The 15,553-nt window shown below is 34.3% G+C and overlaps 2 protein-coding genes across 4 annotated transcripts in view; one reads left to right on the forward strand and one right to left on the reverse strand.

Moving 5' to 3' along the window:
• The window catches only part of LOC121407991 (pericentriolar material 1 protein-like), a 32,274-nt gene extending 27,755 nt beyond the window's left edge, over nt 1–4,519 (reverse strand). For 2 of the 3 annotated variants that reach the window (XM_041599300.1, XM_041599284.1), the window contains exons 1-6: nt 4,373–4,518; nt 2,831–2,984; nt 2,340–2,444; nt 1,434–1,583; nt 958–1,101; nt 174–215 (exon numbers count right to left, since the gene is read on the reverse strand). In XM_041599300.1, the coding sequence (XP_041455234.1) occupies nt 174–215; nt 958–1,101; nt 1,434–1,583; nt 2,340–2,444; nt 2,831–2,983 (594 nt within the window). In that variant the 5' untranslated portion in view covers nt 2,984; nt 4,373–4,518. Of the gene's footprint in view, nt 1–173; nt 216–957; nt 1,102–1,433; nt 1,584–2,339; nt 2,445–2,830; nt 2,985–4,372 lie in introns of all 3 variants that reach the window. The other variant, XM_041599292.1, reaches the window with a different exon arrangement.
• A 357-nt stretch (nt 4,520–4,876) lies between these two features.
• On the forward strand, nt 4,877–13,777 carry LOC121408009 (trafficking protein particle complex subunit 2-like). The gene is made up of 6 exons (XM_041599312.1): nt 4,877–4,942; nt 8,131–8,271; nt 10,110–10,195; nt 10,743–10,804; nt 12,143–12,228; nt 13,223–13,777. Exons 2-6 carry the CDS (start codon nt 8,176–8,178, stop codon nt 13,319–13,321), a joined length of 429 nt encoding a protein of 142 aa, XP_041455246.1. The 5' UTR covers nt 4,877–4,942; nt 8,131–8,175; the 3' UTR covers nt 13,322–13,777.
• The last annotated feature ends 1,776 nt before the right edge of the window (nt 13,778–15,553 follow it).

Genomic DNA, 15,553 nt, shown 5'->3' on the forward strand with positions numbered 1-15,553 from the left:
TTTAAAAAGTAACCATACTTTTTTCATGCCCCCACAAACCTCCCAAAAAACTAATTGCTGAACAGCAAATATCATAGGTAAAAGAACTATATTAATAATTATGGCCACATTTCGTTACTTGAATTTTTAATAACACTTTTATTTCTTCAGATGCATCGACAGTGGATACTTACTCTTATTTGCATGAGTCTGGCCACTATTTTATTTCGATCAGGCTGAAAGAAAATGAAAAACAAAATCACCCTCAAGTTTGATCATAGTAACTAGCTCACAGGATATCGCTCTAGAGAACGGAAGATGGTGAGAATCTGCCAAACTCATTATACAGTGCGTATCAAAAAAAGTTTACACTTACATAAAATCTTGTAAAATTATATATTTGCAATATTCTGACAATTTTTCCACATTTTAGCATTGGTACAGATCCATTTAAGCAAATGACGATATAACTGTCGAAAAATATTTCCGCTTGAGTGAGCACCACTTACTTTTGAAAAGTTAGTGAAAAATGATTTGCGCAGAACTTTGAAAAAGTTATGCGAATAAAAGTAGACCTTAATCATGAAGAACACGTGGTATTTAGCTAGTATAATTGATATGAAGATATCTTTTACCTTTTTAAACTTGTTTACTTGCCCAAAACACTTCGAAAGTTTCATGAACTAGGTCCATATACTTTCAAAGTTGTCATTTCAAAAACTTAACCTATAGTCTCACTCTGCTATGCAGGTGAGACAAAAACTTAGTGAAAAATGCTGGAGTTGTCTGATATAAAATTTTGGTCAGATTTAGTTATGTCCTCAGATCCAGCTGGCACAAAAGGGTAAAGGTTGTGCTTACTTAATGCTTGAATGTATCCGTTTTATTTCGTTTGGCTAAAGGTAATAGGGAAATTTATGAGAAATGCTTCACAGGGTGAGTTTAATGCAGCCAATGGGTATTCGCAAATTGATTTACCTTCTCATTGACAAAGATTGTATCCAGTATGGAGGGAGGCCTTCTCATACCACTTTCAACTGAGGATGTATCATCACCTAGTCTTGCATTGTTCACTCTATTGGCAATGCTCACTGATCCCAAAGCTTGGCTATCTGTGCTTTGCTGTACAAGAAAGAACAGTTTACCTCTTAAAAAATAGATAGAAACTAATGATGTATAGTAGACATAATTATAAGTATCATGCTAACTGTTTTACAAGTGTGTGTATACAAAGTATACAGATGAGCCAGGGAAATATTATAGCTACTTCTTCACATTTTAACAATATGGTTTAACATGATCAAAATTGGGGTTTTGTCTCACATTTGAAAAAGACAGCAGAAAGCTCTGCTCACGTTAAATTTTATTAAATAAAGAGTATTACATGCAAGTTAGGAGTCTATAAATTAACTTATTTAATACAGCACTTAACAATACAAAAAAAGAAAGCTTACATCATCTACATCACTGTAAGTAAGCTGTTGTCTGAGGTGCTCTAGCTCCTCTCTATCTAAAACGGAACTAACATGCTGTGTTCTGGGGTAGGTTGCGGGTGTGCGACGGCGGGAAGGACCATTACTCATCATAGCAGCACCTTGTGCATCCTGTTGTGATAGATATGGAAAACCTCAAATGATTTTTTCACAAAGGAATGTGATATGATTTTGAAAGAAGTTAATTAGCCTGTAGATGTAGGCCCTATCTGTCTACATCAAAATTATACACAGAAAAAATCACACAATAATAAGTGAATATAAATACTGTTACTTGTGATCGACGATCATCAACATTCAACATCAAACTATGCAAGAAAAAAAATCTCACAATTTCACACTTTTTCGGGGGAATCTAACCCAAATCAAAGTAGTTTTTAAAAAAACAACTAAAGAGAAGCAGATATGTGAAATTTGAACAAATAAGAAAAAGAATTCAAATAGTCAAGAATTTTTAAAAGTTAAAATGTTATACCTACACATCAATTGTAATGAATTTTGCTCCAATACATGAAACAAAATGATTACCTAAATCATAGTTTTCAAGTTTTTACTCAGAATATTTTTTTTCAGTTCTCACAAATCAGTCACTAAACTTATGTTCTAAGTGATTTCATTCTTTAAACAGCCATAAATCTCCTACTTCTGTTTCCATTTCTGTCCGTTTTTCATATTTTCATATATTTTTGTTTTACAGTCATTTTATGAAAAAGGTTGGCTTCTCCATTAGAAAAAAATATCAGTTCATGTAAATGTCCCAATTTTAAAGGTCAAAATGATCTATTACATGTACTGATCAACATTTTTATCAATGCTTTACAACTAATATTTCAAGGATTTACATGGACGAATTCATTGTGCACTTACTGCTTTCCCAGAGACATTTTGTTCCCTCTCCTTATTCTTTGACTTTTTATTCCGAACAACAGCTGAAGGTTGCTCAGCAAATGTAGAACTTGGCTTCCAATTGTACTGAAATAGAAGTTGCAAATAATCAAATATAATTAATATCAAGTCATAACTACTCTGATCAAACTCCTATAAATAAGGGTCGAAAGGGTCACGTACAGTACTACAGGTATACATAAATTATTAAAACAAACCTAGTACACGCACTGTCAGTACCGTCCCTTCTTCTAAAAGGGCATGAAAATCCTACTAGCACTTTTCTCAAATGTTGAAAATATAAAAGAAAGAAATTACATACGACAATTGGACAGCACAATTACTCTACAAAAAGAAAACTATACTCACTCATTGCCAAATTTCTTTTCAAAGATATGAAATTAAAGCTCAAAGTAATAAGCTGTTTAAAAGTACCTTTTCTATTTAAACCACTTTTACAAATCTATACTTACATAATTATTTGGCTTGCTGTCCTCCTTCTCACCACCTATTAAATTAAAAAGGAAGTCATCCATGGGTTGTGTGAAGTTGTACCTAGGTACAGCATTTACCCGAGGCTCAGACATCACACTACGCTGAAGCGGAGGAGCCCTGCTGGCTGCCATGCTGTTTAGGACAGAAAAATAAAATTATCAGAGAAGAAAAAAAAGCACTGCAAAGCGGGAAAGAAAGAGATTGATGTGATGGCAAACTAATGTTTAACAGGTAAATAACCCAATGAGCCACTAAAACATGAAGAAAAGGCAGACTTCTGACACTTGATGTCTGTCTCTAAAAATTTTCTAGTTGAAACTGAACACTGCAATCAGATAGGCAAATAGATCGAACAAACATTGTTGGAAGTAATATTTTGTGAAAAGAAAGTTTCAAGCTTAAGGTCCATAACCAGTCGGATCTCAGACAGTTAATCATAAACAAGTTTATCAATTATGTTCCAATATAGATATATTGTCGACCTAATCATGACGTGTTCCAGAGCTCTTCATGTGATCACTTATTCTGTAGTTGGAAAGGGTCCCCCTAAAATTGAACATAAGATAAACCATAAGTTCCTATTAAATTCTACACAAGTTCCAGTTAATATTATTGTTCTTTCAAAATATTCTCAAAGTGTGCCAAAATCCCATTAACATTTGAGTAAAATATACAAATTTCATACGAAAACTACAACCTTTTACTTTTTTGCTTAAATTTGAAGACAATGGGGCTCGAATATCTGCATCCATCACCTGCAACAAAGTATTTAGCATGTTCAAATGCATGCAAATCAGAACTCAATGCGCTTCTGCAGGCAACTGTGTGTGAAATATTGTCATTCAAATGCGGGCTACCTGTGGCCGTGTGGGTGATGGGTGACTTGCAGATGGCAAATATAGTTGACTGCAAATCACACGCAAGGCTTGCACGGAACATGACTGTGACAGGGGCCATAACATTAACAATCTGACAATCACCAAAATGAAGTGACCTAAAATTATCCCACATTTTGGCCTGAGGCTGAACTTAGGTTTGAACTTGAACTTAGGTTAGTTTAGGGCCTCAAGCTCAGTGCGGGTCCAGGTACGGGGAGGTGCGTCTCATGCCGCCCGGCCACTTGCTTGAGCTGACCCCTTCCAGACACAGTCACAGCACTGACTCAGTGACTGTGTCCTTGCTGCAGCAGAGCCAGAGTGCAGTGTAGGCAATGCTGCACGATTTCTTCTGGGAACTGAACCAAATCTGACATTTATATGACAGGAAGGCTTAAAATAATTGACCTCAATTAAATGAGAAAAATCATGATATGGGTTTAAAACACATTTCATATGCCAAACAACACTAAAAATCGTAAACATAATGACATGTTTGACCTTTCACGTTTACAATTTTTCAACAAGATGGCGCTATATCACGGCTTGCAAACACCATGACAACCATCCACTTAAATTTCATGTTTTGTAAAATATAAGCCGTATCGAAATTAATGAACTGAAAAAATCAAAAGCCGAATATACCTTCTCGACAACCGAAGGTGTTTCTAAGCTGGGAACACCTCTATTGTCGTCTCATGAGCTGCAAAGTAAAGCTTTACTACGGGCACTCTCACTGAGAAACGCACAGTCCGATCCAGGCTGCCATTTTGTATTCATTGCAGGGGAAAAATCGAAAACCCAAATATTGCGCATGCACTGTTCAATATCAATTCGCCTATCAATTTTAATGAAAATTTGAGCTTTCAGAAATATGGAGCAAAAACCCTTACAAGATTAATCATGATGCACAATTGACAAATTTTTAGAAAATGACCTTACTTTGCCATCTATTTCAAACATATATTTCATTCAAATCGTTACAAACTGAGAGCTACATGAAAAGGACTTAACATCATTTATCAATATTAGTGATGGGGCACACTGGCGCGCGTCTCGATTCTAGATCTAATTGGCTAATCATAGGAGCTGAAACTATTTTCTTACATCAAATTCGTAAAAGCACTTCCGGGATACTAGCTGGCTAGCTAGCTAGCTAGCTAGCTCGACCTTCTATGACGAGGTGTATTAACCGGCTTGGGGCTGTAACTTCTGGTAAATTTTTATTTTTTTTGCTGACTTTGAGTCACTTGACAATATTATTCACTTAATTGTAATATTATGCCATATTGCCGATAGCTGTTTGTACTTAATGTTATCATGTCATGTATTCGACTTCAAGTCAAATTACCAGTTGAGTTAATAAAATCGGTCCCCAGCCCAGGCCAAGCAGCACTGCACTGGCTGCTTTCGCAGCAGGCAGAACAGCCAGGCTTGTGGCACGACCGGGGCCCAGACCAGCCAGCTCTGTGTCGCCTGCTGAACGGGAATCCCTCGCAAGACAAGAACTTACATGTAGTAGCTTCCAATCGGACCCCTCTAGCCTCTTCGCATGTGAAATATTTCGGTCACTTGAAAAAGGTATCGTATTACCGAACGTGTGTTTTCAATGGAAAAATTTGAGAAAACAACAAAATCACCAATGTGCCATTTTGACCATATTTTATTATTTCTAGAATAAGACTTTGAAAATGTGTTTTTGACCATTTTTCATCATCTTTCTATTAAATTTCCCTTTGAAAGAATGTTGCAAAGTTTTGAGCGTATGAAATTATTTTCTGAGGCGTACGATACACACGTTCGGTAATACAAGGCCGGTCGGTAATACGATCACTCACTATACATGTAAGAGCTACTCCCGGAGGTTACTTGGCCTCAGGCCCAGGCAAGAGCTCCATGACGAACCCCCACCATGCCCACTAAAATCGAAAATAAAAACCTGGAGAAGTCTTTTTAAGAATATTAATTATCAGCAGGCCAATATAGAAATTAGAATCTACATAGTCATTACATTAGCCTAACCATGTCCATGCTAACCTGTGTTACGGTTTAAAAGCCCAAATAATAGAACATATTCATATATGATGGGAGAGTGGAAATACAGACAGAGGCGTTGATCCTAGGCATGCTAGGGGGGGGGGAACGATTGCCCCACCGATGAAAATATTTATTATTGGGGCAAACAAACATCTCGTATGACATTACACCACTCACCAGACGGTGGCCTGTACTGTTTCCAGAAGAAGTTTTGCCCCTCCCCAATAATTCTGCATGTGCAACAATAAAATAAGATTGTAATGTTACACTACACAGAAATCAGCAAGTGAGATTGAGATACAAAATTTGTAGGCCCCCTATTTGTTTTAAAATCATGCTCAAAATGTTCTTTATTCTTTTATTGTTTTTGAACAGATGTTCATGTAATGGGGGGAAAATGAAATAACCTTTTGTCGGATGCAAATAACTTGCCCTTTAAACCCTTTACAAAACCCTTCTATACGTATAGACTTTCTATTTTACCAGTAGAATTTTTAATTGAGTGATATGCCAACATTCATTTTGGATGATGTGTAATTGAAAACTTAACTACCTTTGCACTAGAGATCTATTTTTGCAAGTAATTGAAATACCCCCCCCCCTCATTTTCCCTTCATTGGGTGATTTCAAGTTCAGTGTCGACTTTTTGGTGTTACATGAGTACATGTATAATGCCAAACATAAAATGGGAATGGTCCTGATAAGTCACCCACTAGGTGTTGAGCTGTCAATATTGTGATATTGGTAATTTGTGTAAACTCGGAATACATTTTGGGGGCCAGGAAACGCAATCCAAATTGTGCTTCCTACACCAACACTTGAAATCACCCAATATTTGTAAGTTTCCTCATTATCCATGTCAAATCAACCAATGCTTGTCACCCGACCCTCTTCGATTTTCTTTAAACTCGCACCAAATGTTGCCCCAAGTGTCTGACGGAAAAATCTGAAATATTTTGCCCCAAGGTCAAATGGTTGCTAAGATACGGCCTCCCATAGCAACCAATGCGCACTCAAAGAAATTATTTTAAATAAAATTGCCTATTTTTGATTGACTACTGCAGCAAAGTTTGATTGATTACAGTCTTCATTTTAAGTAAATTGGAAGAACTTTTTGGTCTAAACATGCAAAGTATATAGTAGCACGGACCTGTCAACCGGAATCCGCACACGAGGTCACCGAAAATGGCGTTAAGCATCCGTGTCAATGATTTCAGAAGCATGTTTGGAGGCTCATAAATCCAAAACTAAATTAGCTTAGAACCAAATATTATGCACATTAATGGACTTTCATATACTCAACAGAATTACAAAAAAATTGACCCAAGAGTGTGTGCCGTTTTCCTGTAGGGCGCCCTCAAAGTTGGATTTTTTTCAAAAGATGCCAAGTTCAAGGTCACGGATCACCTCCCGTCCCATCGAGGAGGGGGACCAATTTCTGTGTTTTGATAGACATTTACCCATATTTTCAAGTGTTACTTGAGAAATTTTGCTACCGGAATGTTTAGGGGCTGATTTGCGCATTCCAAAATGGTCGTAAACACCCTAAATTTGACGTTAATGACACATACATGCTTTTCAACACTTTTCAAATTGTGATAACTCAAAGATGAAATGCCAAAAGACATTGATATCTTCTGTGATGATAGTCTGTAATTAGTATTAAAAGAATATATCTTCCGAAATAGTTTTCATTCTTGGTAATGACCTTGAAAACACACCTAAAATTCAATAAAAACAGTAAATTGGCTAATTTTCCAGAATCATATGGCATTCAAATGGTGTTTACATTGACTTTCAAATGGGTGTCATTTCAATACAAAGGGTGAGCTTAAGCCAAAACTTGAAAGACATGTTCAACTTTTGTTCTACTTTAAGCAACATAAAATATTTGAACTCAAAACTATATCATTTGACCTTGAAATTATTCCAAATATAGCTAATTATTGCTTCATAAGTAGCATATTCAAATCGCGCGTGTACATTGCACTTTGCAACACATTTCAAAATGGATTTTCTCATAGAGAGAATACCTGATCAGGCTGATATTTGCAGTATTGGTAGTCTGTAATGAGTTCTTGGAGGATCTACAGATCAAGTACCTATTCTCTCAAGACAATGACCTTGAAAATACAGCTGAAAATCATGAAAATCAATAAATCATACAATTTTCATTAGTAATCAAGTGTTTTTACCCACTTTTCATCGTGTGTTATTCCATCTAAGATTGTGAGGGTCGGGTGACAAATTGTCTGAAAATTGGTTGATTTGACGTGGATTGACCCACTTAGAAAAAGGCATTGATGAAGTTAATATCTGATAATTATTTTTCCATAACTCTTTTGTTTTGGTATTTCCTCTCGTAGAAAACATATGGAAACAGTCTTCTTGAAAGATTAAGCACTCCGAAGATGTCTGGAAATTACTATTTTGTTATAGTGGGTCACCATGACAACCCAGTATTTGAGCTTGAGCATAGTAGTCAATCAAGAGCTGCTGAAGCAAAGGTGTGTGTTTTTCTTTTGTTTTTTTCCTGTACATAATTCAACATTAAAGGGGAATACAACCTTTGGATCAAATAGGCTTGTGTAGAAACAGAAAAATCAAAGAATAAGAATAAAGAAAGTTTGAGAAAAATCAGACAAATAATGAGAAAGTTATGAGCATTTGAATATTGTAATCACTAATGCTATGGACATCCTCCCATTGGCAATGCAACAAGGATGTGTGATGTCACTGATGAACAACTTTCCCTTTGGTGGACTATAAAATACCCTCAAAATGTCTCTTTTTGCCTTTTCTTATGATGTTACAAACTCTTTATCCATGATTTATTCTTAAAAAATATGTATTACATGCCCTCATGTAGAAAGAACTTATGATCTATGGATAGATGTGATAAAAGAGGCAATTCAAGTGAAATATATACTAAAGTAATGGGAGAGTTGTTCACAAGTGACATCACACATTGTCGCATTGCCAATGTGCTATCTCCATCGCAATATTCAAATGCTCATAACTTTCTCATTATTCGTCTGATTTTTCTCAAACTTTTGTTGATCTGTTTCTTTGATCTTTCTGTTTTTACACAAGCTATCTTGTTCCAATGGTTTCATTCTCCTTTAATCTTTGTATTGTAAATTAATTTTACCCCATAACCCTTTTAATCACTCTGATATTTTTTTTGTATTTATATGTTTTATTGGGTCCACACTGACCAAAAATAAACAAAAATAACAAATCAGACATAATTAAAATATTTACAAGTGATCATAACATCATTAGGAAAAAAAAAAACATATATAATAATAAAAAGAATAAATAAGAAAAATAAATTTTAATCACTCTGACATTTTCTACCCTTCAGTTCTAGTCCTTGGTGGGGAATCCTACCCAAATTAAAAGTTGTTTTGATGGGAGGAAATAAAAGTAGAACTGTATTGGACAAACAATGAATTATTGATATTCATTGAAGGAAGTAGAATTGGCAATCACTAATTCACTATACATGTACATGTGGAGACTTGAAACATGCCGCATTAATGATGTCAGACTTATAGTCATAGTGATGCAAGGCAAGGACTGTTCTATTTACTTCAATACATAAAATATCATTGTTTTCACAATTTTTACCTCAAATTATATGTTTAGGTCATGAGAACATAAAACAATATGCTGCATGTGTTACATTTTGATTACTGCCTTAAGGGAATAGGTACTTATGAGAAAACCACAAATTCCTGATGATTAAGTACATGGCACTTGTCATATTTTCCGTACTCAGCTGCCAATAATGAAAGTTAGAGATCGATCTCAAATTTAAAACTGCCATGACTTTGTTATTGCTTGTCTGGGTTTTTTTCTTTAAAATTTGGCTTATTTCACCCAAAGATATGTCCAAGGGCAGATTCCCCTTAAAACTAGTTTTTGAGATAATAGTGTTGAACCAATATGGAAAAAATAAGACATTTCTTTGTTCAATGTCTCAAGCTTTTATTTCATTCAAAACCAAAGGGATGATTCAGTTGGTGTGTTGAAGAGCAAACATTAGCTGTATAAAAAAAATGTGCTGAGAAATGAATTTCAGAGTGTAATAGTATATGATCCTTTGCTTACAAATTTACAGTATTTGTGAATTGTGAACATTATTGTGAAATTTGATTGCTTGAACACGTTCATGCTTCAATCTTTCCTGCAAATAATGAAATTAAATACATCTTGTCATTATTTGCCTCTTTATGTGAATTGTGAACTACAGTTATCTGCTGGGAATTATCTGATATTACAATTCAGAAAGCTCAGTATGCTTAACCTTCCAAGTTTATTATTTCTTCATGTGAAACAGAAAGATGACCACAGACACTTAAATCAATTCATAGCTCATGCAGCACTGGATATGGTAGATGAACATATGTGGACAACACAAAACATGTGAGTGTTTCCATACTTATATTATATGATAAAATTTTGGCTTTTGGGGGGTTAACTTTGATTTTGCATGAACAGTAGGTCATAGATGTCACATGTCGTATTCCTTCTGAAATCTTGCAAAAAATATATAACAGGATATGAGGGTATTTCTGCATGTAGAATAGTTTTGCTCTCAGTGGATGGAATTATGAATTGGCTTTAAATAATCTTTGAGGACAAATTTGTGATCTTTCACCATAAAGACTCAGAATTGTAACTTTTTTTTTATTATGGTTTTGGAAAACCATGATTTTAATCTGCTGAGGACCAGTTCCTATCTAGTCACCATTATCATAATTCTTTTAGAATGAACCACGCATGCACTAGAAATTTATTGACTGATTCTTCTATTTTTATTTTCAACAAATTATTTTCTGGTAGTGTTTACACGACAACATGCACAGAAAGTCATTTGGTCAAGTTTTACCATTATACTAAGCCTAGGTACAAATGAAATGGGTGAAATGAAAAATTAACATTGCCTGTTTTATCCTTGATTTCTTTTAAGGTATCTCAAGACAGTTGACAAGTTCAACGAGTGGTTTGTCTCTGCTTTTGTCACAGCAGGAAATATCCTTTTAAACATCATTCAATAAGTATGAAATCTGTATTTCCTGTATTCTTAATTAAAAAATGGGTACCTTTCGATGTGGAATATAATCACATATATTAGTGCTATTTTCTGTGAATTCTACATGAAGTATGTATGCATAATGCCCAACAATCTACTTCTTTTCCTGGAATCGGTTTGATTTAAGCTTGTATGTGTAATATGTATGATGATTTGATGATTATCTCTCTACATGTTGCATTCAAAGGACAAGTCCACCCCAACAAAAACTTGTTTTTAATAAAAAGAGTAAAATTCAACAGGCATAACATTGAAAATTTCATCAAAATTGGATGTAAAATAAGAAAGGTATGGCATTTTAAAGTTACCCTTCATTTCACAAAACAGTTATATGCACATCTCGGTCGGTATGCAAATGAGGAACTGATAACATCACTCACTATTTTTTTTTGTATTTTATTATACGAAATATTTTTATTTTCTCGTCATTGTCATGTGAAATGAAGTTTCATTCCTCCCTGAACATGTGGATTTCCATTTAACATTTTGTGCTTCAGGCAAGGAGGTCCTAATCATCAAATTTGTAAAAATTGAAATATTGTATAATTCAAACCATAAGAAAAAAAGAAATAGTGAGTGACATCATCGACTCTTTCATTTGGATGTAACTGGCTCGTTCATATAACTATTTTGTTAAAAATAAGCGAAACTTTGAAATGTCATAACTTTCTTATTTTACATCCGATTTTGATGAAATTTTCAGCATAGAGCTTGTCTGATTTTTCTTTATTGATTCAAATCAACATTTTTCTGAGGTAGACTTGACCTTTAAATGTCATTTTTGTCTCACCTGCATACATGGAGCAGATTGAGACTATAGGTGCCGCTTTTCCAACGGCAGCGGGATCAATATCAAATCTTAACTGAAGGTAAAGTTTTTGAAATGTGAAATGACAGCATAACTTAGAAAGTACATGGACCTAGTTCATGACATGACCAAGGTCAATAAATGCCAATGAACTTTGACCATGTTGGTGGTAATTATTAATTTGCTGTCATAACTTTCAAAGTTGATGGATATAATTTATGAAATGTGGACATAGGAGTAATCAAGTATCACTGACAAGTCATAGGTCACATGATCAAGGTCAAATGTCATTTAGGGTCAATGAAAGTATTAATGTACCATTATATGAATGGTGAATAATTATTTTATAGTAGTTTTTATAGTCAGCACTGCTACTATATTGAATCGCGTAATGCAGGTGAGACTGCCAGATGTATCATTTACGTTCAATTTGTTCCAGGCACTTTTATTCCTTGACCCTATTATGTACGGATGAGATTTCTTGTTCTACATGATATCAAGAATGAAGATGGCATCAAGAACTTCTTCTCTGAAGTCTATGAATTATACATCAAGGTGAGTTTTTAGTATGACCTGAAAGTATGAATTTATAGTATGAAATAAATGGAAATCAGCTATTATTACTGCTTTTGTTACATAATCCTGCATTTTTTAAATTTGAATATTTTATTACATTTGTCATCATTGAGTTGATACATGTAATCAATCTCAACTATATGAAAACAGTTGATACTTTCTCATGCAGGACACCTGTGATCAAGTAAAAAAAATATTGATATTGAAATTTTGCTATGCTCCATCTGTTACTCAAAATCCATACTGATTATTATAAGTAGCTTGAGTTAATGGTAAAGAATTATGGAATCGGCTCTTTCTATTGAGATATATTTAATCATATATTGATATAAAATCCTTGTATACATGTCAGTACTCAGTTTATTCATCTTAGTATAATTATTTTGCATTATCAGATCGAATCGTGATCCTTTTGCAGAACATTTTCCTTTAAATGATAACTTGCTATTTGGTCTATACCCACTTTGTCTCATTTCCATTTTGTCTCATCTCACGTGGTCCAATCCTAGCCATTCTTCTACACATAAAATCTTATTGTCATTTATTGCATTTACCATTTTATCCTAGTTCATCTACTAAACATTAAGTCAAATTGCCATTTATTCCATTTACAACTTTGTCAAATTTCCAGTTGATTACATGTATAGTCATTTTGTCTACATATATATGTAATATAATGCTACTTAATTCTATTTGATTAGATGAACTATTTATGAACATTTTTTTTCTTCATTTTTTTAACGAAAAAAGTGGGAATTAGACCACCTGGGCATAAGACTGTAAAATGAAACACCAAGTGATTTTTGGCCCACATTGATAATAGACTTATCAATGTGGGTAAGTGGTAAGTGAGTTTTACCATGAAAATTAGAACGACTGAGTGCATATAAACCAAATGTATTCTTCGTTTTCCATGTATATCATTGAAATTTGAGTACCGGATAATTGTGTTATTCTTATATCTTTCTCCTAGTTTTCCATGAATCCATTCTATGAGCCAAGTAGTCAAATCAAGTCACCTACACTTGAGAAGAGGATACAACAGCTTGCCAAGAGATTCCTTACCAGCTGAGTTAGAATTTGTATCAGAATTTTATAGTAAACATATCAGGCTTTGAGAAAGTATAGTGGAATTATTTATCCGAGGTTGGTCTGGCAATTACTATTTCTCCCGAGGGGCGAAATATTGTAGTTAGTAGTTTTGCCAGTCCAACCGAGGATTAATAATTTCCACTATGCTTCCGAATGAAACGCCTGATATACATGTATTTGGTTTATATCCTACTTTTAATAATTTATTACCAAATTATATGCGCCGAGCTTGCAAATTACGGTTACTTGAGTTGAATTACCTACTTTTCACCGCGCTCAGTTGAACGCAGATTTCTGCCTGCGCCGACCCATCGCGGGACTTGCCCGGGAGAGAGAGCGCGCTGGCCGGTACGCCCGAGAGTTTAGCTTAGATATCCAGTTTTGTGAAATAATGACGTCAGACCTCGATATATCCAAAAATATATCGAGGTCTGACGTCACGCAACATCATAGTTGAAATATATTCGGTCACATGATGCTATTTGAACCAATCACTATACAGGATTCAATCTATGTAGGATATAATACTTTATCTTTGTTGAATTCAAGAAAATCAATACATATATGTACCATGGTGCTCAAAAGCTAGTGAACCCCACCAGAAAATGGACATAATTAAAGTGTTAAAGTTTTGTCATGTTTTAGATATTTAATTCCGTAGATGGGTGATAAAATATTACATTCAATTAAGTTTGTTTCTCTGGTCTTGCCAAACATTGTTGTCTACATCTAACACCCAACATGAAAGAGTGCATTTTGTGGCAGGGTTCACTAACTTTCAAACACAACTCGTGAGATTCAGTGAACATGTGTTTTTATGAGCGCAATGAATATTTTTGTTCCTATTTTCCTACAGATTTTATAATTTTGAATATATTCACTTCCCCCCCATTCAATAAAGTTAAATAAATGAATCAAGCTGAAAATAACTTGAAGGAAATACAAATCAGGAATAATTTTAGGCTGATACGTTTGCACATCATATTCCATCTGTTTGTAAGTTAGGACTGTTATAAAATTCCATAATGTACACTTTATATTCCAATTCATAAAGCCTTGCAAAACTTACGTTCAGCTTAATGAAACTCCACAGGGTCTGGTGACACAAAGTGAATGGCTGTAGCCTATGTAATAAATTGTAAGGATTTATTCTATGATCATTGTTAATGTTTGTGTTACCCTTCATGCCCAGTTACTTCACATCTTCTGTAGATATGTTGGAACATGAAATTGGAACCATGGATGATACTTGTACATTATTTAGAATAATTTAGCCCAATATTCACTAAAGCAATTCATCAATGAATGAATACCAAATTTGGGTCAGTATGGTTTATCACATTGATTAGTGAAATCAGGGGGTGTTTCACAAAAAATGAAGTGTCGCTTAGAGTAATGCTTGATTGCAGAATTGCATGTTACTTAATTTTATTGTTGAACATGCTATAGCATGTGTTCTCTGAGCGTGATCAGTGTTGTGTATGCAACACAAGACTGGCTATGTGAGTGTGAATTTGAATTTAGTTTTAAAGAGTTAAGTCTTTATGAAACACTTCAAATTAAACAACACGACACCAGTGTATACATACAATATGTGTTTGTGATTATCTATATTTTTTGGTCACTTTCTTTTGACTTATTCATGTTGTGCTTAGAACATTAAGTATAAGTTGATAATTTGATTTTAAGAAATCCTGTCAAGAATACAATACAGATGCGAGTGGTGTATGTTTAGTTTGAGATACCCATAAGTGCAATATTTTGTTAACATTGATGTAAGAGCAAATTCAAAATGGATGTTTTTGTACATTGTAAATAAACATTACATCTGTATGCTTACATGTACTTCATACCAATGTCAACTTGATTATTATTTGCCTGTATATGTGGTGTCAATGAGAGAGTTATACAAAAGTTGATGATAGTTAATTTCATAAGCTGAATCTCCTCACAATTAATGCTTTGGGGGAAAAGGCAAATGAATTGAGAAAGCATCACAATGGGAGAGAGAGAGTAATGGAAGCATGATGAAATCTAACACATGAGGCAACAGTGACTGAGATAATTCATTATCATAAATATAGATAAATGGATCATTTTGAGGAAATTTATATGTACTAGCAAATTATGAAGAATTCAAGATATAAAAGAAGAATGATGAAAAATAGTTATGAATTCCCATTAATATACATGTACAGTGTATCGATAAATG

Source organism: Lytechinus variegatus, chromosome 1 (assembly GCF_018143015.1).
Source record: "Lytechinus variegatus isolate NC3 chromosome 1, Lvar_3.0, whole genome shotgun sequence".
Lineage (NCBI taxonomy): Eukaryota > Metazoa > Echinodermata > Echinoidea > Temnopleuroida > Toxopneustidae > Lytechinus > Lytechinus variegatus.